Source organism: Bemisia tabaci, chromosome 7, assembly GCF_918797505.1.
Source record: "Bemisia tabaci chromosome 7, PGI_BMITA_v3".
Lineage (NCBI taxonomy): Eukaryota > Metazoa > Arthropoda > Insecta > Hemiptera > Aleyrodidae > Bemisia > Bemisia tabaci.
The window spans coordinates 32991893-33016421 of NC_092799.1; the positions used below are offsets into that span (position 1 = coordinate 32991893).

The 24529-nt window shown below is 39.5% G+C and overlaps 1 protein-coding gene and 1 non-coding gene across 2 annotated transcripts in view; both read left to right on the forward strand.

Annotated features, from left to right (window-relative positions):
* Nucleotides 1–24529, forward strand: part of LOC109031423 (leucine-rich repeat, immunoglobulin-like domain-containing kekkon 2 protein) — a 586167-nt gene that overhangs the window by 553810 nt on the left and 7828 nt on the right. The window contains exon 5 of the transcript XR_011900278.1: nucleotides 3334–3394. This is a non-coding gene — a transcript (leucine-rich repeat, immunoglobulin-like domain-containing kekkon 2 protein). The remainder of the gene's footprint in view (nucleotides 1–3333; nucleotides 3395–24529) is intronic.
* Nucleotides 4583–9675, forward strand: LOC140225114 (uncharacterized). Its single transcript, XM_072302737.1, has 2 exons — nucleotides 4583–5167; nucleotides 5967–9675. The coding sequence occupies exons 1-2, from the start codon at nucleotides 5140–5142 to the stop codon at nucleotides 7766–7768; spliced, it is 1830 nt and encodes a 609-aa protein (XP_072158838.1). The 5' UTR covers nucleotides 4583–5139; the 3' UTR covers nucleotides 7769–9675.

A 24529-nucleotide genomic window follows, 5' to 3' on the forward strand; every position in this document is an offset into this window, starting at 1 on the left:
CCCTTTTTGTGTCTATGTGAGTCGTTACGAGAATGTCAGTTCCAATTTTTGTTATTTGAGGGCTTAAACTTGCACTATGGTCTGAAAATTTTATAAGTTTAACGTGGCAGATTAGAAATTCAAAAGGTTTTTTTCTTTCTTTTTTTCTTTTCATTTTCTTTTCTATTCTTTCCGAAACAGCTTTTTGTATACTGCAAACCTCATACCACTAGTAAAAGGAACTTCAGTCTACTGAGGCAAAATAATAAGTTGAGCACCTTGTTTTGAGTGGGGTCGAAACGTCGAATCATGATTTTTGGTGTATAGATATCTTTTGATGAGTGGGAATGTACAAATTTAATGTGGGACCCAAGTCTTTTACCCCTACGAAGTGTTCTCTGAGATCGGGCTGCGTAGTAGCAGAGGAGGAACTTCGGGGCCCTCTTTTTGACGTATTTCTACCATGCTAACAGAACTATGTATAGGTGGAAAAGATTGGGTGGGCTCGTTAGTTCTCGGGAGGTGAGAATGCATGGGAATCATAAAGCGCCAGTGACGTCAGCGCCAACAAAGCCGTATCCGTTGTTGCCCTTACTCCGCTTTAAGTCATGAGCATTGTCTACAACGCTCTTCTGCCATATCCACGGCTCATGAATCCCGCATTCGGTTGGCACATAGTTCTGTTCGCTGAATTTAAAATCCCGATTTCCTATTTCACCGAAAATGAACCACGCCTACTGACCTCATTATTTCTTATTATATCCACCGCGCCACGAGCACATCCCATCTTTCCCATTCGCACGTAGTTCTGTTTTGTAGAAATACGTCCAATTAATGTACATACGATTCCATTCAATTATACCATGAATTTCCTACATCACTTGTTCACAATTTTAGCCACACCGAAAAAAAAAGGATGCTGACTTAACATTCCGGATGTAAAAACGTGTGCGACAACTCACAAAACGCCGAGTTAACCACCATAACAGTTAGCTTACATCCTGACAAAGCTATAGTAACTGCTGTAGCGCCTAATTCAGCGTTTTGTGAGTTGTCAGACACTTTTTCACATCCAGAATGTTGAGCATCTTTTTTTTTTCGGTGCAGTTAATGACTTACAGTGATTTCAGTCGTGCACAATCAGTACACAGAACCGAATATGGTATTGTGTTGAGATAATCGTGGTTAAAACCAACATCGCTACTATTATTTTGTGCTGGTTACATGCTCAAATTCCCATCAATTTCCGATCAAATGGTGACTGGTGCGCACCATCGACCATCAAATTCCTGCAGCCTGCAAAAATTTGATGGTAGATGATGGAACTGTGGGGCTCATCCTTCATCTGATTTCCACACAACCGTGCTTATTTCATGCTTATTTCAATCAACACGCTGTTTTAATTAATTTTACTCATCAATCTAGATAACTATCGACCGCCATCTTGGTCATCATTTTGATCGGAATTTGACGAACATTTGAGCGTGTAACCAAACCATTTGGGAACGCAAATTGGGCTTTCACCCTTCATCGAAGCCGCATCGATCCACCGCTTGGAGCGCTAGGCTCAAAGTGGATAAAAACAGAGGTCCTCTTGAATGGGGACAAAAACTCGTTTAATTACGGAGAGAACATTTTTCAGGGGGAATACCTAAACACTTTTTAATTACTTTAATTAAAAGTATTCTTCATTATTAAGAACTTCAATCACTCAGCCGAGAAAAGTTTATTTTCAGAGCGGGGGAAGTTTCCGAGCTGAATCTTGATTTGGGAAACTGAGGCTTGCGCGATCATGCGGCCCAACCGAAATTTGTGTCAATGCCACGTTGCCATCTCAAAAGTGATATTCGCCCATGTTTAGTGATTAAATAAAACATGATCTGTTTCAAAGGGAAAAATAATTTTCTGCATGCATATAATGAACAATTTTCAGCTTTAATTTGACGTATTATATTTAGAAATACATCCACTTGCTCAATAATAATCTACTGAACGCTTCGAAAATTCTTTATGATAAAGCAATGGTTCGTTTAACATGGAAAGGCTGTCTGAGTTTCCAATTTTCAGCTTTTTCTTTCACCGGTTAAAAAACTTATCATCCTGCATTTAAATGGAGAGGAAATGTTTTTTTACTATGGAGATAAAATCTATACCTACATTTTCGATCCAACATCACTTAATTTCTTCGAGGTAGAATAAGGTGTAAAATAATTTACATATGAAAATACTGAATACATTGTATGAAGAAGAAACAAAGAGTTACGGAAAAAGAGAAAAAATTCCTCGCAGAATGGCATCACTGATTTGCCCCTAGCTCTCGAAGAGATTGACACCATGTGAGCGTTTCAAGAAAAGTAATTTTGTTCGACTCAAGAATAATCACTGCTAGAATTCTTGGAAGTTGGAAGCCTATTATTATTCAAGGGGATCGTGGCAGGGGGAGTAGTTGAAGTTTAATTTCTTTGTGGAACTTAAACAATGTCTCTGATCCTCTCTAGGTTAGAACTAGTCGTTATTTCTGTGATTCAATCGGAATTAATGAAAAAGTTGATGGGAGAGAGGGCTTTGAAGAGAGACACATTGATACCTTAAAATTTCACCCTCTTCTTTCTCATTTACCAGTCAAAACGTATCATTACCGGAGCATTATTCAAAACATCATTACTCGAAGAATATAACCGCAAACCGTGCAGAAAAGCCCGATCAAGTTGTTTCGTGTATAACTAGTTAGGCAGCAGCCACCCGTTTTTTTTTTTTTTTTTTTTTTTTTTTTTTGGTCGTCAAATTTTAGGGGGAGTTTTTTTAGGATTGGGCCGGGGTGGCTACCGTCACCTAGAATTCGTCTTCTTGCAGAAATCTTCACATTGCCACGCAGAATTTGATGTCTGAGCATTGGTGGATCTAGCAAATTGGCAACACTGTCTTCTCTCCGTTTCAACCTACGGAAATGAATCGATTCTTGCAGGGGCCAGGTGCTCCAACAAGAATCGATTATTTAGGATAGGTTTAAATGGAAGAAATCCGGTGTTGCCAATGCAAATTGCTGGATCCGCCTCTGTGTACGAGCGTTCCTATTAATGAGAGATAAGAAGGGAGGGCTTGTTTCTCATAAAAGAAAAAGTTTATGATGATTAAGGGGGTGGGTGTCAAATGCAGGTCCTTTAAAAATTCTAAGGGCGGGGGAGAGGGCGTCTTCACATATTGTTTTTAGAGATAGGTAAAACGTTACATTTACTATCGTAGTGGTGGACATCACCTGCTGTGTCGTGTGAAAAATGGACACCTTGTTTTTTATTTCATGATATTACTTTAGAACAAATAAATTATATTCGTTTTGTAACTTTTTTGTTGCAGATTTGCCTCTCAATCTTTCCACCCGGATAATTTCGCAGCTGATTCTCTCATAATTTCAATCGTAAGTTACTTCAGATTTTTTAAGCATTTTCAAATTTATTGATGACACTCATCGTAGGAAATTCTATTCCAGTTCCTTTCTGTCCGTAAAAATTGAGATTATTCATGGATGTCATTTTCTGCGTTGATGCAATGGAACAAAACAAATAGTTTGAGGATCAAAAGTGAATTGCCACCATCAGAAAATCGGGGAGAAAAAGGACACGCAGGAGAACAACTAAAAAGACAAGAAGATATGGAAGAAGAGTGAAGAAGGATTCAGAAGGAAAACAAATTAAAGGAAAAGAGGATGGATAATAAAAGCAGGGTGGTACAGTAATAAAAAAAGAGGGATAGAAAAAAGAGAAAATTTCTTTTCTTTCTTCTTTTATCCTTGTACTCGTTCTTTCGTCTTTTTCCCATCTTCCTTATCTTTATATCCATTCCTCTCTTCTGCTTTGTATTTCGATTAAAAATAAGAAGGCCTGCTTCTACCAGCCCAAGGGTAAAGATGCAGTTTTGCCTTAAAATATATTTCTGCAAACGTTAAGTGTAAAACAGATTATAGCTCTCTCATATGCCTTGGCATATCTGATTTCCGACCAATTGAAGAGGATTGATCAGTCAACATTTTGACCGAAACTCTAGTAATATTCGACCCGTTCTAGATCGTGGGTTTTATTATAATCTGATTAAAGAATACATCACTTCAATATTTCTAGGAAGTGAAATTTACATCGAGCTGTTTGAAAAAATTGTTACTGTTTTCCTCGAACTTAATTTCTAGAACTTAGGTCTTTTTTAGAACGACCGATTCAAATCGGTTATTTTCTCGACCTGACCGCGAGTTAGTTGTAGAGGCATCTATTCGTGTTTCATGGTCTTGCGTTTCACATGTTTAAAATTAAAGGCACTTTCGCTTGGTAAACTGCTTAGTGCTTAGGTGCTTCAATAATTTTGATTTTTTTTCTTGGTAGAGACCGCTCGGTGTTTATATTTTTCAAATAGAACTGAGAGCGTGAGAATATGAGAAGTCATATCAAAATTTTACACGTGTAAGTCCATCATGTTAGATTATTATCGAATCATCATCAGTCAATTTCAAGGTCTCACCTGTTTTCGCTTCTGAAACTAAATGGCTAGTAAACATTTTTTCGTAACAAATCTCAGCACTGCAGGTTGACCTAGATAACACGGTGGATGGGATTAACAAGGTGGTGGTAGGTGAATAACACGGGTGGATCAATTATTCCAACACGTGTCTCCACTAACAACATTTTCGTGGATGCACTCAATTTCATACTAAGTGTTTACGATCTAAAGGTATCTGCCACATTATACACTCTATTATGATTACAACTTACCGACGTCAAGTTTGTGAAACGGGGGAAAAAAACGACTACCCATTGCGAAAACGCAAACTTCTTGCCACACTTTGTTCTTCAAGTAAGAAAGTATTCAACGTCTTTTCCTGAAAATACAACAAATAAACTGAAATACTGTCATTATTACACGTGGAACTGCTATACTTTTCTCACTTACCGAAGCGGTCACTAATAAACCTAAAACCTCTCTATATGCTTTTCTTACTTCGAGCAAACGTATTCATTTGTGTTCGCGACCAAGGAAACAGATAAATTTTGAAATCGGTTCTGCCGAGTATTCTGATATCCGAAAGGTGAGACAGATTGCAGGATTTTATTTTACGTGTACGAGCAGTATATATTTCATTAAGCGTGCATCAATAGCTTGTCACCGTCTCTATCAATGCCCACTTTTGGAACTGGAAGGACAAGTAAGTAATCATGATGACTGATAGTTGGAAAGAATAAAGGGTTAGCCAATCAGTTTTCGAAAAAGTAACGAGAGTGCATTATCATAAATAGTGTACTGCGTTGAAAATATGAAAAAAATTACTTACGGCTGTAGAATTTTCAAATCACCGATGATCTATTTTTTTTCTTTTTCTTTAAACAAGTTGACGTGGACCGCATTTTAGGAGGGTACATGTGAACATCTCAGTATGAGAATAGCCTCCGACCCAAAGGTGAATTTTTGGCCATGTACTTCGGCCAAAATTTACGAAAAATATTACATCAGCCTCACTCCATTGAAGTAATACCGGCCCTTTTCGATCATGCATCAAAGTTCCACACTATGCTCATTCATTTCTGTATCAATTATTTTGATCTCTCTTACATCTAGAGCTCTTTATCTGCCTGATGACAGAGCAGAGGAGCACCTAGTCTCATCTGCTATTAAAATATGCAAAATGACTATCAAACTATCTGGAAAAGGTCTCTTTTACGTAGTCAGTACAAGGTTGGACTTTCCTGTTCAAAACGTCATTCAAAATTTACATGAGAATATGATTGAAACTGTGATTATCACTCATCATTCTAGGTTGAAGCATTCAATACACGGAAGCGTAACTAAAAATATTTTCATATTTCTAAACGATTTGGACGAAATTCTAAGTTTTATTTTGGACTCGTCAATGACATTCGATGAAACCGTAGACTTAGCACCGCGCAAGTTGAAAAAATTGAACCATTACTGTATCCAACACGATTTGTTTGATTTTGGTTTCACAGCAGTCAACAGAACATGCGATTTCAGCTTGCGCATCAATCGGGCTGAGTTGGAAGGTGCAATCCACTTAGCTGATTCTGTTGTTGAACATACCAAAGGTCTTTTTGCAAACAGTGTTTGGAACTCCGTAAACTATATCACGTTCTTTTTGCCCACCATAAAAGAAGAAAGAAATACCTCTGTCTCCGTTAGTCTCCGTTTGGAGTTCCTCTTTAAATTTTTCTGGCGCTTTTTCAAAGGGCTCAAGACAGTTGTTTGCCTCGAGAAGATATGCTACAAGTATGACCCGTTCATAGATCTCATTTCACAAGTAGACATAATCAATGAAAATTATTTCACTTTCGTTCCGGATTTAAGAGGGAAAGTTCTCAGTATCGGGTACGTCTCAAAAGAGGACGTGTTCAAGAGTGGTATGGCCTTAAACCCTGCATCATATGCGATTATAAGCCACGCCGCCGAGGACGTTGAAAAAAAATTACAATGTGAGATCATCCTTTATGGCCGTTTTAAAGGAGCACTTAAAAATAACGAATCGATGGATTATTTTCAGAATGCTCAATCAAACGATTTTGATATGCTCGTCTTTGATGGCAGCATATCTCCGTACGAAGACTTCTCCATGTTCGATTTCTCCGCCGCCATTCATTCCTTCTCTTACTGTTTCGCCACCCCACGTAGTAGTTTCGTGCCACAGTCGTTTTTACTATTCATCTGCTTTTCACCGCAAACCTGGGTAGTTATCATCCTGACAATCTTGTCACTATACGTATCTTTCTATGCTTTTCATCGCTCGCAATTGATGCTATTTGACGGACTCTACTCAGAAATAGAGCAACGTGCTTTCGCTAATACTCCTGTGTCGTTTTATCTTTATTCGTTCTTGGTGGTTGGGAGTCCATCGAGGCTACTATTGGGCCGAGTAACCACCGGGAAGATGCTGTTTTTAATCGTCTCTCTTTTTGTTTTGGTCATCATCACGGTATATCAAAGTGAAATGACGAACTTGCTCTCAAAAGAAGTTCGGTACCCAGAGATAGATACATTAGAGGATCTAAAGGATTCAGACCTCACGATACAAACACCAGACCTTGAAGCATCTTTGGAACTCCTCCATGACTATCCCTTCTACGATGCCATCAAGACGAAATTAAGCGAAGGATCGTACTATTATCGAGAAGTCTTGTATGATTACGTTCAAGAACAAATGGAAAATGTTACGGACATCTACGAGCTCATTGCTCAAAATACTTCACATGCCAATTTGTATCCATTAATAAGGAGATTTAATGATTTGAGATATAATTTTCAATCGGTCGTAACATTAAACGCCGTTGAGCTAGGGATTTCCGATTTGTACTACAAGATTGAGGGTAATATCAAACTGGGAGATCCATTGCTGCCAAATAACTTCGCAGAATTTCACGTGGTTAAAGAATGCATGCTTACTTACCCTTTGGCCCTCCAAGTTCAAAAGAATTCTTACCTTTCGGATTTTCTCATTGAGGAGATAAGATCATACGTTGAAAAAGGCCTAGTTCTGAAATTCTTGGAGAATACTTGCTATTACCCGGAGATAAAGTGTGCATATTCCATAAAACATGTCACTGAGGACGATGCCTCTCCAGTATTTGCGTTCACTATTGAAAATGTGCAACCAGCATTTGTCTGTCTCATCACAGGTTGGATTTTAAGCGGCGTCGTGTTTGCCGTAGAACTCATGGTTGATATTTTGAACGAAATCGGCAATCCAAGGTTTGCTAGGTGGGCTGAAAAACTTGTTCGTCCGTCAAGTCTGTGGGTTTGAAAATGTTTATGTCGCGGCGAAGATGATGAGAGGTCGAATTGATTTAAATATTACATCTCTGCTTAGTGTCAGTTTTGGATGAAGGGAATGTGACCCTATTCACAAACATTGCCTTGGGAAAAAATTGCGCGTCCATAGCTTTTATCAACTCTTCGCATGTGATAAAAGCCTCTTATTTTAAAAATAACTTTAAAAATCCTTTCCTTTTCTGTTCTTTTCTTCCGTCCCGCGTTTTTTTTTTCTTACGCCCTTGCTCTTTTGTTTAATCTTTCTTTTTTTTTATTGAGTCATATTTCGTTATGATCTAAGACAAGAAATGAGTTCACTGCGAAGATCAAGATTCATTCGGACCTGACCCTTTTTCATTTCCTTTACTTTTTAGGTTCTTTGAGGTTTTCTTTTGGATAATATGTCGTACTATAACCATTACAATTGCAGTAGTTCAAAAAAATTACAGAATGACTGTAATTTTTGTTAATATATTTACTTTCTATTTTTTATTTTTCACAAATGCAAAATTTAAGTAAAAAGTAACTGAACTTATGCACCTTATGATCCACGTAATTTAAGTTCATTGTTCGATTGAACTGTTATTTGTAGTGTATTAACGTACTCTCTCATGTAAATATTTAATTAATAGCAGTAAACAAAATAAAAAGTATATACCTACTTCATGATGTAGATAAGCATGGAATAAAATCAATGTATAAGATGAGTATCTTCTTCTTATCTCAACATGAAATCAGTGGCGTGGCGTGAATAATCGATTATCGACTTCTCGCCATTTGAAGCTATGGTAAAGAATCGATTACTAAGGCGTTCGCTGTGGACACCCTGGTAATCGATCTTTTTTCATAGGTTTAAATGACCCACAATCGATATATCGCAATTCACGCCACGCCACTGCATGAAACCACTCTGCAATCGAGCAATCATTTAAAATTAGTAGCGACAAGTAATGCCAAAAAGTTTCAAACAATACATTAGGCCTCCACTACGTCTCGTTTAAAAGGTGACAATGAGTTTTCTGCACATCCTTTCTTTTTTTATTTAGAACAGATTAATAGACAAACAAATGGTAGTAGCATTATTGTTATTATTCAAGTTAGGGTTTAGAATTATAGTAATCATAAGGTTTATATATTTAAAATTCATGTACTTAGTAGCAGGGTGTATTAGTTAATAAATATTTGTATCGCTGTTTAAGAAAACCTTACTGTCTTTAAGTTCGTACTTTCATTTGGATCCCGTATCGTAAACAATAGCTGCTACGAGACAATAGTTATTAAAATAAATTGTATAAGTAGGAAGTGGAGCGTTGAAATTTCATGGAAAATGGAGTGTTTTTTTTTCCCGCAAAATTGTATTTAGCATCTTCTCTCAGTCTCTTTCGCAGTAAAATGGTATCAAATAAGTGCAGCACAGTGGCGAAGCTAAAATGATCGATTTTCGATACTTCCCTATTTGAAGCTATGCCAAAGAATCGATTATCAAGGTGTTCGTTGCGAACACCTCTATGTATCGATCCTTTCCTATCGCTTTAAATGACAGATCAATCGATGTATCGCAAAGCACGCTACGCCACTGGTGCAGCAGAGTCAGAGTCACACAACCTGGAAAATAACGAGAGGATGTTTAAATGGACCAGGATTGGTGCCCAGCTAAAATTCAGGATTTCGCAAAATCCGGTATAATGCGAACCTCTAATCGATCCAAGCTTAGCGGATTAGGTAATTGAATTTGTTCGTACTGCCGGCAGCGTCTATACCGGGTCCAAAAACTCCCTATTTGCGATGTCAATGCATCCCGTAAAATCCGATGGGTGTGCCAGATTTCTGTGGAAAATCGTGTGGAATTTACACAGCTAAGTTGGCAATATTATCGTGGACTCAAAAAGCCACTTTCACGTCGATTAGAAACTGAATGTATAGTTTTGAAAGAGTTTAACTATAAGGGAGAAAAATAAGCGAGTCATAGAAAAAGAATTATGGCAAACTCAGAGTTTTCAGTGATCGAAGAGTATTTTACGTGAATGTTGGACGAGTTTTGAAACCGAGTCAGGTCCTCTTCAATTTAGACAAGTGTCAATTTTTTGGAAACTTGATCGATTTTCTACGGAGTTATGCATTATATTCTATTAATTATGTTATATTTAATCCAACATGTTTAGCACTGTTGTAAATAACGTAATAATAATCTGTTCGAATATTGAATATTCAAGTGAAACTCCATCTCATTCACAGTCAATTATATTCATTCTAAAGTCAAATAAGGGGTACGTCCCCTAATCATTTCGCGGTCTAACCCCCCGAAGCGCCCTACGCTTCAATCATCATGCGTTACGCGTTATTCTTTGCACTTAATATTGAAGCTTATGATTAAAGTCATTTAGAGTCATTCCCAGTTGAACAAATTGAAATACAGTCGATTGTGATTCAAATAAGAACGACCAAATTTGGCTCAATATCATCGTCGGTATGGTGACGGAGCATGATCATTTTTAACAGCGTAAACATGCACGGATAAAAAAATGTATTCTTCTCATATTTTTTATGTTGTTTGGTAGATACAAAAATGATGCGGAACATGCAGTGCAGGAAGCATTCGAATGCAAACCCTTACGAAACATCTTTTATTATTAATTTTATTTTTTTGTAATGATGGAAAAACATACATACATACGAGTCGCTGTTATAGCGCTCTTTGGCGCTTTGCGACACCTAATCGCCACAAAGCTCGGTCTTCCCACAGGTTATCAGGGAGTTGACACTCCCTCATCTCACTTAACACCCCCTGTCGCCAACCTCTCACTGGGCGTCCCCTACGCCTCCTCCCAGGAGGAACCCAATCAAGCATCTTTTTTGGCAGCCTCTCTTCCGTCATCCTATTGACATGACCATACCAAACAAGTTGTTTGGTCATGACGTCGAACACGATGATGGAAAAACGAAAATTAAAAAATACTGGCTTGACATGTTGAGACGATCGCGCAACGAGACAACCGCGACCAAAAGTGCCTGCAAACAATGTGAATGCAACAATTTTTAATCGACAAATGCGTGTGTTGCATATTCCAAAAAATGAAGGCTCTCGAACTTAGTTTACTCTCCAACAGCGACGACGAGGACGTGCCACGTCAAAGTATTAAGATTCCTGGACTCGTTAAAAGCTCGTGGAAAGGTCGCCAATTAGAATACACCTAATCACGCACACAATCACACTCTCAAGTGAATTTTTGGAGCACGAATGTGGGCAACTGGCTACGATTGCATTGGACGGGGTGAAAAATAGAGTCCCTTCATACTGAGAGTCAAGACAACACCCCCGCACGGAGTCACAAACGGGAATAAAGATTACAGAAATTGAACGTTTTTCGTAATCTTTGATCGGCCCAGTCTCAAATTCCTTTCTCCGCTCCTTTTCTCATTCCGTTTGTTCCTTGCCGAACCCGTAATTCCCTGGTCCATTCTAGATTATAATCTTTGCAATCGGTGAAAATGTAATCTTCATTCCCGTTTGTGACACTGTGAAGGCCTGAAATACGGGAACCAATCAGAAATGGATTCACATTGTCTTGACTCTCAGTATAAAGGGACTCTAGTGAAAAATAGCCACGAGCAGACGAGCTTTTTTGATCAACATAGAGCTTCCCCGAACTTTCCTGTCCGGTAAGCCTTGTTAGGGAAGAACACCGAATGAACATTTGAACTTTGCCGAATTTCTCTTGACAAAAAGTAAAAGGTTCCTCTGGCTTATTCCCTCGTCGAAATCAAAAGATAGCTTCTTCTGAATTGGAGTTAACACTTTTGAAAAGTTTAACGAGGAAAATGTTTTCACAATTTTACAAATTTTAATATTTGATCGGGGGGAATTTGGAAGCGGTTAAATGCGGCGTTTTTTCTCATCAAGGCATGGTGTGACCTCCCTCACTGACTCCGCATCGGGCGAGGGCCTTCTGAGAATCCCGTCATGCCGGAAATTTCGCGGGCTGTGACAAATGTGTCACATTTTTACATGTTTTGGTCCCGTTTTTCTACTTAGAGATTCGTTTGTCATTCGAACTCCACCGTAGCGCCCTTTCCGTGTGCTTCATCCTGTGTTGCCGGGTGACTCCAATCGAATTGAAAGTTTCTTGCGCTCAAATGTTTTCTATTCGCTTTTGATTTGATTTCGATGCGAATTGGAGATCCAGCTTTGTTTTTTGAAAGTTTCATGCGTCAATAACGAAACTAAAGAGGATATTCGCCCCTCCCTGTTTTGTGTTTATCAAATTTGAGAGAATTCCGTAATGGAGTTCAAATTTAAAAATATCATATTCTCGAAGAATTTTTTGGAACGCTGTATAATTTTGTTTGCGGTGGTATTGCGTTATTAACGAATGTTCCATCAGGAGGTTGTCGTCGTCGTTTAAATTTATATTTTTTATATATGATGCCATGAAGCCGTTGTCTTGGGACGTTTGTGACGTACGTGCCTCATAGAAGCGTTATACTCACAGCAACGAAGCAACCACAATTCCCATTTTTAGAGCATCGATTCATTCATTCACTAAAACGATGTTAAAAACGATCATGTTGGTACCACGGTGAGATCATTTTGACGATTACGTAGCATGGTTTCAACGGGATAATGTCAACAAACAGTTTTTTTAATTTTTTGTTGACACCTTGATCATCCAAAAATACAAAAAAATTCTGACTCCTATGAAAGATGATCACAGTGTCAACGGTCACGGCGTTACCAAAATTTAAAATTTCCCTCTGTAACATCTTTCAAAGAGTCTTGTTTTTCTTGTGTTATTTACTCAAACCTAACCTACCCTAACCCACTTTCACCGAACCTAACATTCCCCGACCTTACCCTACCTAACCTTACCTACCTAATCCGTCCCTACATTTGTCGTAACCTAAGCTAACCTAATCTAACTACACGTGACCCAAACCTCTCCTGTAGACTTAATTTATTAATTTGACTTGTAGTTTTTACCAAGGTCCAGAAAAATTACCGAGAAAGTTCAATAGTTTTACCGAGATTTCTCGGTAAAATTACCAATTCCACAAATGGTAATTTTACCAAGATAAAACTGGAATCAAATAGAACCCTGAATTCTTGGTATTTTTACCCTCTTCTTAGTAAATACACCAAGATTTTTTTTTCAGTGAAAAAAATCGTATGAACATTTGAACTTTGCCGAATATCTCTTGACAAAAAGTAAATTCCCCAGGTACTTCTGGCGTATTCTCTCGTCGAAATCCAAAGATAGTTTCTTCTGAATTGAAGTTAACACATCTGAAAAGTCTAACCAGGAAAATGTTTTCACAATTTGCGAAATTAAATATTTGATCTGGAGGAATTTGGAAGCAGTTAAATGCGGCGTTTTTTCTCATCGAGGCATGGTATGACCTCCTTCGCTGACTCCGCATCGGGCGAGGGCCTTCTGAGAATCCCGTCATGCCGGAAATTTTGCGGGCTGTGACAAATGTGTCACATTTTTACATGTTGCGGTCCCATTTTTTTTTACTTAGAGGTTCGTTTATTTATCATTCGAACTCCACCGTAGCGCCCTTTCCGTGTGTTTCATCCTGGGTTGCCGGGTGACTCGAATCGAATTGAAAGTTTCTTGCGTTCAAATGTTTGCTATACGCTTTTGATTTGATTTCGATGCGAATTGGAGAGCCAGCTTTGTTTTTTGAAATTTTCATGCGTCAATAACGAAACTAAAGAGGATATTCGCTCCCCCCGTTTTAGACATTAATTTTTTAATGTTACTTGTCAGGAAGATATTTTTTTATTCGTTGACACCGTGATTGTTGACGCCATTAGGGCCTATTTTTACGTTTTACTGCCGGAGCACAACGTCAACAATCGTTGACTCCATGATCAGATTTTGGGTTTGTTGACACCATGATCGTTGACACCAGAGTCCCTTTATACTGAGAGTCAAGACAACACCCCTCATGGAGTCACAAACGGGAATAAAGATTACAGAAATTGAACGTTTCTCGTAATCTTTGATCGGCTCATTCTTAAATTCCTTTCTCCGTTCCTTCTTTCATTCCGTTTGTTCCTTGTCGAACCCGAAATTCCTCGGTCCATTCCAGATTATAATCTTTGCAATTGGTGAAAATGTAATATTTATTCCTGTTTGTGACACTGTGAAGGCCTAAAATCCGGTTAACCAATCAGAAATGGATTCGCATTGTCTTGACTCTCAGTATAAAGGGACTCTAGTTGACACCATGCAGCGTTACCGCAACGGCCCATAAAGTTGTTGATTATAAAAGTAACTTGGCAGTGTTGCCTGTCATGGCATCTCATTTATTTCATCGGCCGTGACACTCACTTCTTCTGCTTGAGCTCGTCCTAAAAAGGGGCGATCTTCGGAACGGTCCCTCAAACGGAAAGAAACCGATGGATGGTGTTCCGTTTCCGGGCCGGAGAGGGGTCTCCTGCTCTCATGGTGTGAATAACCCTTTTAAATCTACCGTGAGGAATTTCGTTCCAAGCGTCTAAGCCTAGTCCTTGCGGAGAGAAGAAGTCTGAAAAAAAAATCGAGTTTACGATGGATTACGGTTTTTGATGATAGATTTTCTACGTGATGATCATATCGTAACCTGAAGTTAGTTGCTTGTTCTGAAAGGTGTCAAATTTGGGGGGGGGGGGGGCACATTTATTTTGACCGAGTAGGTAAACGCCTTTTGGAGTCATGCTCGAGAGTGTTACTAAAAAAACGTCAAAGCATTGGCTATTCGCATCGATGAGTTTAGTTTGGCTTACAAATTTTGTTTTAAAAAAAATGCAACTGCGGGTAATAAGGCTTAAAAAGAATACCCGTAAGGCTAAAAAAATACAACTGCGGGTAACAAGGCTAAAAAAGAATACCCTTAGTTGTATTTTAATTTTAAAAATGTAAGTCTTGTCACAGGCTACTCATCTTTCAACATATCTCATGTTTTGTTTACACTACACGCGGACAAGAGATTGCCAGGAATACGGAAGAAGTCAGTAAAGTTGAGGAACTGTTATTTTAGAAGTTTAATATAGAATTCGTTTTAATGACTGAGTATTGGTATTCGTGACGGAGCAATTCGGTAATTTCCATGGGCATTTCCGAGTCGTCCTTTCTTCCCCCTCTGGGACATTCCTGAAAACGCTCGGAAAATTGAACGCTTAGCTTCAATAAATTATTAAGTCACTAATAGATTCAATAATGACTTCTTTTCCATTTTATCGAAAGAGTCAGGATTGTTAATTCTCTCCGTTCCCCTTTATATCACTCCTTAAATCCCCCGGAATCCGAACGTATTTTAAATGAGGTCTTTGCAAGTAGATGAGGCGTTTAAGGGACATCCCCGGCGTAGGGTGGGGACTTTTCTCCGTCCAAATTCCCTCGTCTCCCGAGTAAACCCCGAAGGCAGCACGAACTAACTGGTGCCGCACCTTTTTTGTTTTCTCCGGAACCCTGCTCCCAACCCCCCAGTCTTGTCCCCCACGTGAAGGTGTGCCCCGCGCTCCGTGAATAATGGCCGCCATAAAACCGTGAAAACTAAAAATAAGGGCACCGGGAAAAAAGGCCGCCAGCTTTTTATTCACGCCGCTTTTTATTATTAATGATTTGTTTTATCCCCCCGCGCGCAGAGCTGCTCACATCTACACGCCGACACTGCGGCGCTCAGTGAGAGGGAAAGTTATTTTTTACTCGATTAAGACCGTTAAGTTTGTGTGAAAATTTCGTGCGGTCGAAACTCGTATCCTCGTCGAGCCGAACGAGGGAAATTAAGTAGAAAAAAATGGATAAATAAAAAAAATGAACAATGGAACGAAACAAAGCGACAATTTTAACCAGGCCGATCCATTTTTAGGCCGTTTCATTTGATTCAGTTTTGTCAAAATAAACTCATCTAGGTAGGAGAAAGCTTTTGCGAAGTAAAATAAAAAGAACGAGACAGCAAAAAAGAGGCGACACAAAGCAAACTGCTATCTGAGCCTTTGGATAAAAAATACTTTTTATAAAAAGAAGAAAAAAAAAGTTACAAACACGATCCAAGTGAAGTTCAGCATTTCTTCTTTAGTGTATCATAAGATATCAAGGGATTCCTCCGAATCCTGCCCACAAGCGGCGTTTCGCGTCTTCGCACTTTCGCAGTAAAAAAAGAAGTGGGTGTCATAAATCAACAACTTTTAAACATAGAAGGTTTGATTCATAGATAGCCGAAATGTCATTGAGAAATGACCTGGAACATCTATATACATAACTTGGATTTGGATCTGTAATGTCAATTTTAGGAGCCAAAAACTCGCAGATTGTAAGAGACCCTTACGCCTTTTTTTTTGGACGTTTCGAGCTATTAACATCTCATTTCAGCAGCAAAAAACACACAAAAATAAATAAAAGTTGAGTGGCGACCTGACCCAAGCCGTCATCCGTAACTACTGCCATAAATTTAACTAAAATAAATATAATGCACGGTATAAAGGTGACTCTTATTTTATAAGAATTAAACTGTTTTGCATTTCGCGTACTTACAAATTCAGGAACATATTATTCAGATTATTTGATTCAGATTATTTAAGGGTCCTAAAATCACAGTCTTTTTTCCACTGTGCGTGGCGTGGCGTGGTCCGTGAACAAGGGCAGAAGCTGGAAGAAAGCTGCAACTTTTGTCCATGCACCGACTCTTTTCCTATTTCTCCATCCCTTCTTTGTCCCTATTTTTTCTCCAGCCCGCTCTTCAGTGGATCCTCCCTACCTCCTCCCAAAAAAATAAGGATTGTGAAACTTCAGAATTTTCAGTAAGCTAAAACTCGTCAGGCATGCAACAACATACTTTTTTTTTTCTTTGTATCTATAAATCTGAATCTTTTGTCTTCATTTACGAAAAAAGACCCCAATTTGGATACTTTAGTTCAAAAAGAGGCTGTTTTCATTTCAAATCACATGTTTGAACATTTTAAAACTTACACCTCAACGGAAATGTTCGATGGACTCATAAACTGTTAAGTAAGATGCACGAAAAGTATTCACGATTGACCTTTGTTTATGTAGAATCGTCCAGTATTATAAACCGATGGAGACGTACATCACATTTTAGCGGTCCATGACATGACACAGAGGAGGTATAAAGAAAGGATGAGGCTATTCGTCGGTACGGTACCGACGGATAAATGGCTATTCGTCGGTACCGTACCGATGAATAAATGGATATTCGTCGGTACCGTACCGATGAATAAATGGCTATTCGTCAGTACCGCATCGGCGACATTAATTAATAAAAATGTGTTGTCAAGCCTTGGTCCGAATGGACAAGCAAACGCCATCTATGGTGCTCTGTTGTAATTACACGGAGATACTAAGTGCCGATAAACCGTGTAGCCCTGAGGCACCTTATCAGAAAACGTATCTTGACCGCTTCGAAAATGAGCAGCGTGTTATCACAGTACTACGGGGAACTTGGTGTTTATCCTAACCTGCTTTCGGTTGAGAAGGTGAATTCGTTTCCGCGAGTTGGTGGACCTGAAGTTTTGAAAGTTACAAAAACAAACAGTTCAAGAAATTCATAACAGTGACATTCATCAATAAAATCAGTGCAATTGAAGTGGCTGTTACATTTTTCATGTTATCAAGTACTTAAAGAATTTAATTGCCACTGCTGTTGTAACAGTTGAATCGAAAAATGAAATCATGAATACATTTAAGAGCTTAATGTTCTCGCAAAATCAAAATCAAAAGCAGAATATTCAAGGAAGAAAAGAGATTTTCTGAAAACTTCTAAAGATGTTCAAGTGAGAGTAAACAAGAAGTATGTGTTGCTAACTGATCAATTTCTCGACAATTGGGACCCCTGTCAGGAAATGTGGGTCGCATATCACCGCAGCTGTCTTCCCACGCTAGGAGACAACACGAATAACAGGGTAGAACGGTCTTTTTGGGCTCTAAAATCTAGTATTTAAAACCGGTTTTCATCCCTTCCTGTGATAGAACAATGTGTCATTCATTTAGTGACCTTTTGCGAACAACGCGTGACTGGATCAACTGTACAGAGAAATCTCTTAAAATTCATGATGCCAACTCTCGCATAAGAGCTGTAAACGAAGAAGCGTCACTTACGTTGAACGAACGTGGTTGCATTTTATTGTATGATGCCTTGAAAGCTCTGGAGAATCGAAGACACAACATGAGCGTTGAAAAAAATGGCATTCGCGAAAAATATGCAACAAATGACGTAATGGTTTTTTTTCCATCTTTCACCCAATTTTTAGCTCTTAACTTCCACCAAAATATTATTAAGAAATCATATCTTTAATATAATTTACGTACTAAAATCAAAGTACGGTACCGACGAATAGCTATTTATTCATCGGTACGGTACCGACGAATAGCTATTTATTCATCGGTACGGTACCGACGAATAGCTATTTATTCATCGGTACGGTACCGACGAATAGCTATTTATTCATCGGTACGGTACCGACGAATAGCCATTTATCCGTCGATACTGTACCGACGAATAGCCACTTCGATAAAGAAAGGGAAAAATTTAAAGAAGTGGAAGCACGGACCAAATTAAACCTAATCCCTTATGCCTATGATTTATGGACAGATTCACCTCTTCGGATCGTTCACTCCCATGTAAGACTTCCTTATAATTTGATGCCCCCCAGTGCTGCCATTTTACTTTATCAAAATGTTCCGAAACAATTCAGATTTCCGGAAACATATTCCGATTTGCCAAAGTTTCGAGAAAAATCCGATTTTATCGAAAATTCCGGGGGAAAATTCCGAAATACAAATTCAAAAGATCATCAAATTTAATCAAAAAGTCCCTAAATTTGACCAAATAAATGGTCAAACTGGCAAAAACCGCAAATATCGAGGAAATTTCGAAAATAGCTGAAAATTCCGGGGATTCAGAAGATTCCAGGAAAATCTCCGATTATTTGAGAAGTTCCAAATTTCGGAATTAATTCCGGGAAATGGCAGCACTGATGTCCTCGATTTATCTGCCGACCGTGCGACTATGATTTTCCCGAAGTGATAGAATGTTGCCAACTAATTATTTGAGACAGCAGACTCAGTTGCGTTCGATCGGGCGGTATTAATGAACGGATCCTCCATGCCTTTGTTTTCCATTAAGTTCTCAAAAATCAATCGAAAGTCTCTTTAGAATGAAAATCTCTTGAAAATTGAAAAATTGCACGGTTGATTATCTAAGAAGTGCTTCATTCGTTTAATGTTAGTCAAGACAACGGTATGATACGATGTAGATATGCGGTATTTTCAACGAAGAGAGCGGTGAAATTACCCGACCTTGTATCTCGTTTGCGGTGTTTAAAAATCTCTACTCCCATTTTATTTTCTTGGCGGAGAACAAATCGGTAGCATTCTTTGAAGTTGTCACAGAGCTTTCCTCGCACACCCCGGTAAAAATTGGCGATAAGAGCTGCGTTTTGAAATACCATAGGAATTCTTATAGCCGGCTAAAGCAGGCTACAGAAAATCATATAGCTGGCTGTAGAATGCGGAGAAAATCATACGGCCGGGCTATACGAAGCGATAAAAAATTATGCAGCCGGGCTATAGTTCCTATCGCTGGGCTTTACACTTTATCGCCTGGCTATTGCTTTTTCGCAGCATATAAAAGGCTATAAGAAATTGTGTAAAAATTCGTATGCTGTGGAAATCATTAAGTTTGATACGGAGCCACCTTAATATTTACAAAACACACATTATATTTTCCTTTAGTACAAATTTTTTTTCATCAATTAAAATGAGAATAATCCATACAGGATGTGCAAACATTTCAAAATCATGAGTTGAATAACGCTGACTCCGCCAGATTAAATATTAGAGCCTAACACAAAGCGGAGCGGCGACGCACTGGCGCCTACAAACCTGAGAGGGATACTTCACGCATTGCGCAACGCGTGTAGTATCCCTGTTAGGTTTGTAGGCGCCAATGCGTGTTTCGCGCTGGCTGCCCGCCTGCCACGGCGCTTGAAGCAACTATTTCACACCAGAGGTATTGCACAGTATCATACGAAACTGAAGGCGCTCTAATATATTAGTAAAGGCATAGGCATCCATCCAAAGTACGGAGCTTTCCTCGCAAAATAAATCAAGGTACTACGGCCCAAAAAGAGAGCAGTATTCCAAAAACTCACTAAGTCCTAGCATCCGTAATTAGTAACGTTTAGCATACACTTTATCGCCTGGCTTTTGCTTAATCACCATCGGCTATAAAAGGCTATAAGAAATTGTGTAGCCGGCTATAGAAGCTATTGGAAATCTTACATCCGGCTGTAGGTCTATGATATTTTGGAACACAGATTCTACTGCAAATTTTTAACAGGGCAGAGAAAAAATCACGGAATTTTTCAGAACTTGAGGTCGAATTGTTTTTCATGTAAAATAAGACGGGAAGTCTGCAACGTCGCAAACGTGGTCTTGTAGTTTCAATGTCGATAATTATTTATCAGGAGTGCATAATGCACACATTATACTAACTTTGAAAGCATTGATTAGAGTTTCAATCGTTTCGCAATCAACTGGATCATTATCCAACAATCCAATTTAGCAAATCCATCTTCTTCAATTATGTTTCTCAAAACTCGTCAGGTTTGCTCCGTCAAGAAAGATCAAAGGCAAGCGAACACAGAGAACCAACAGGTACCAAACAGTGACGTCACCGTCGTATGCGCGAAGAAAAGTCCGCGGAAAAAACAAGTTGAATTCCGCAACGCATCCTCTTTGGCGAGCAAAGAGCTTGGATGCTGAAAAAGGGTGAATCTTTGAGCCGGATTCAAAGAGCGCACAAAGGAAAGAATGAATTGGGAATATCACTCCAGTTTGGCTGGTGAATAGACGCAACGTATTCTTGACAAGTTAATGCAATGAGGATGCAGCCAAGAAATTCCGACTTGCCGACGAATGCGGAACGGTGCTGCCAATTCATTTTTTGATCGAGAGGGGGTAACTACAGCGCCGAAGAGGCGTAAAACAGTTTTAGGCATTTCATTTACCACTCGCTCATTATCCAGGCACTTAAAGGGGCACAGGTGAGATTACTAATTTCAACGCCACGCAAATCCTCAAACGCCTTCATCTCATAGAGTATGCAACAGGGGCTACGCAGAAGTTAAAATAGTTGTATCCTGTGTTCGAAACTCACAGGCGCCAACGAGCACCATTTCTCCACCTTGTCACATATAGTTCGGGCCACTTCTTAGTGTTTTTTCCATTTACTCCTACAGTTTTCCCCCAAATTTCCCCTGTTGGAGCGACAGTACGTCTACAAGTTTTGAGGGTAACCATCGTCCCATCAAATTTTGGCCGTTTTTTTCACCAAAACTCACTAAATATGGATATCTATCCTAATTCCTAGCGCTAATCTCACTCATTACCTCGAAAAAGTCGAAATATTAGGTTGAAGGTTTTTTACGTGGATGAAGGGGGGGGGGGGGCAAGTTTTCTATTATGAAAAATCCAAAGCCTCCTAAAATTCTTCTTAAACCTGATATTTCGAGTACCATTGGCAGATTCAGCGTTCACTGGAAAAAAAAACACATTGGATCTAGAGTCCAACCAGACTCTTAAAAACTTTGACAAGAAAAAATACTCTCGATTCAATCAGACTTAAGCTAAAATTAAGAACCAAGCCTCTTAATTTGAGCGGATTTCCTTTTGATTTAAGCTTAAATCTGATGGAATCAAGAGCCCTTTTTCTCGTCAATGTTTTCAAGAGTCTGGACTCTTGATCCAATGTGTTTTTTTTCCAGTGTTTGATATGATGGGGGTTGCCATTTTTACGAGTCTCGCACAAAGCATGAGTGCACGATGCGGCAACACCGGTTGCGAATGTAATAAAGGCGCGGCTCTTGATTCTTGAGCAAAGAAAGCACAAATTCCACCAACCTCCTGCGTTCCACCTGTAAGTGTATACGCTTCTGGATTCTTTTGTGCATCCCGTTTTATTAGTTTGATTACGGCTGATGTGGTTCAATGTTGCCAGCGTCGGACTATATTGCAGGAGGAGCGCGGAGGCGCTCATCGCGAAAATGCCAAATTACTCGACAAAATGGCTCCCTCCCTGAGCTCCCCTCCTTTTAACTCTCCCTAATAAGTGGGAGAGATGATCTCCGTCTTGCAGAGAAGGATACTACCGCTTGAATTAGAATGTCACAAATTTCCATTTACGTTGGGTCGGAATTCGACGTCACAAAGAATTAAAATAACTGACTGCACTCTCGGTATGCAACGGAAGCAATACCAACGCGCGCAGACTGAATTTTCTGTTGACAAATTTTGCTAGGTACGTGTGTTTTCGGGAGCAGTCACACTGAGACAAATTTTGACGCGTTACAGACAACAGGAGCTGATCTGTTAAAATCTGACTGACTTTTAATGAACTTAACGCGAAAAAACGAAGCAGCACGGTGGATTTTGAGCAGTGTTCGTAACTCACCTTTGAGTTTTAGGAGCCAAATGGCGCATCAAGCCCGATTTTAAGGCGCCATTGGGGGGAAAATTGACTTTTTGCCTATATATTACGGCGCATTTAGTGAAAAGTTAGATGCAAGATGTTTTCGTTACAGAACTAGTAAGTAGCTGTAACTTAGGAAAGACAAAAGCACAAAGGATGAAATCGTGAAGAGTAGAAGAAGCTTTCGCTTGTAGTGCTGAAAATATCGAATAATCGCCTGATACGAAAATTCAGATTTTTAGGGGCCAATTTTTAGGGGCCACGTTGGCGCAGAGTCTTCATTTTTTAGGCGCCATGGCCGATTTTTTAGGCGCATTTGGCGCGTTGGCGCCTGTGAGTTTCGAACACTGATTTTAAGAGAGATGATATGTTCTTCATCATGATCTAACTTCTATTCAGATCTGAGCATTTTCATGTTTTTTCAAAATTTTCAACTTTGATGTCAATTGAATGCGGTTCTGAAAAAAATGCCTTGCACCTTTCACCTCCGTGTCACAAGAGGAGGAGTTTGTTGGATCGTGCTCACTTCATTCGACGGTGGTAGGAAACGCGTTTTTAATCGCACCCCCTTCTTTTGCAACTCTGCTGCCCCCCCCCCCCATCCCTTCCCAATGCTTCACCGCTCCTCCTCACCCACTCTGGCGTAAGTCGAGTTAGACCATTATCTCTTGGTGATTAAAACGTGCCCCGAGTCCTTTTAGCTCACTTTCGGAGCAGTGGCGTGGCGTGAATTGCGATGTATCGATTGTTATGCCATTTAAACCTATGTAAAAGGATCGATAAACAGGGTGTTTGCAGCGAACACCTTAATAATCGATTCTTTACCATAGGTTTAAATGGCATAACAATCGATATATCGCAATTCACGCCACGCCACTGTTTTCGGAGTCAGTTGTGGAAGCTCCATGTCCTTCTTCGTCCCTTCAACATACCAGGTGGTTAAGGGAGCTGAGTTTGTCTCTGCTTAAAGTGTTGCCATACTTTTAAAGTGTGTTGGACTATTTTAAACAGCCAACGCAATATGCAGATATTCTAAATCACGGAGAATCATGACCATAAAGGCCTCATAACCGACAGTCTTAATAAATATTCATGCTGATCGTCAGGTGTGGGAGGTGTTATAGGTAATGTGATCGTTAGGTGTTGAAGGGGTTGAAGGTTAATCCTTAAAGACTGCCACGATCTTGGCTGTGATTGATTTTGAATTCTCGATTCAAACTTGGTGCAGCGTATTGAGTTTTGGTTACCCTGGTCCGAATATTAACGCAATTTTTTCGCTTTTAGGCTGGTGCTAATTTCCCTTGCCTAAAGGTGCCTTTTGGAAAAATGTTTGAAAAATTAACATGACGTATGGTGCTGATGTTCTATCTTCACTGTTGGCTTATTTTCAACATACTATTATATAAAAAAATGTCTGTAACCATAAGTCTTCGACTCAGATTACCTTGTTTGAAATATTTTTGAAAATAATACCCACCTTTGACAGCCTCTCGTGATCTAGTGATCATTAGAACTAATTGCTATACCTTCTTTTTACTCTTTTTGAGGCCTCTTGAAGGCACCTACATCCATAGTCAAAGCAGGATTGCATATTCACTGGTTTGAAGGCGATTGTTCCGCGTTCAGGATGGTTTTCAATCTCATCGTTTTCCCTTTCCCTTTCACTTGCTGTAAAAGCGGCTTGTATGTATGTACCTATGGCGGTTATCCCCCCTTCAAATCCCCCGTTAAATTTAGTCTAATTCTTCACCTTTGAAGAGATAAACACGACAACCCTGCTAATAATGAAGAGCAAAGATGAAGATGATAAGGGTAGAGCTTTAAATCGTCTTACGGACATTTATTCGCGGGGCTGAAGCATCGTTAGGATCATTATGCCCCGATTAACGACTAGCAACCGGGGGCCCGGACGCTCTTTTTGCACTTCCTTAGCGGCGCTCAAAGCTGCTTTCTCACCGCTAAGCGCCGCTTTTAATTAAATGTGGCGCTAGGTTACGGTTTCATTAAATTGGCGCAACCACCTCCGTAAGTCACCGCCAATTATACGCCAAGACGCAATTGGTGCAGTTAGAGTGCCGTAATGAGGTATTTACAGTTGACCCTCGTTTCCAGCACTCGAGGGAGAACCAAAGTAGCGAACAGATGTTTGAATAGGCCCCTGGTTATTATACTACAGATTTTTTTCAGTGATCAAACATTAATTCTGATTATCTTATTATTTTTCCGTCGTGCCGGAATGAACCCGCGCAGCGTGTCGCCGCGAGTCGCAGAAACTCGTAAG

What these genes read in the sequence shown, in the direction of transcription:
- LOC140225114 (XM_072302737.1), top strand. Translation starts at nt 5,140, where the DNA reads ATGCCCACTTTTGGAACTGGAAGGACAA. An exon ending in TTTTGGAACTGGAAGGACAA is followed by an intron (nt 5,168 to 5,966) that starts GTAAGTAATCAT and finishes TTGGTTTCACAG; the next exon opens with CAGTCAACAGAACATGCGAT.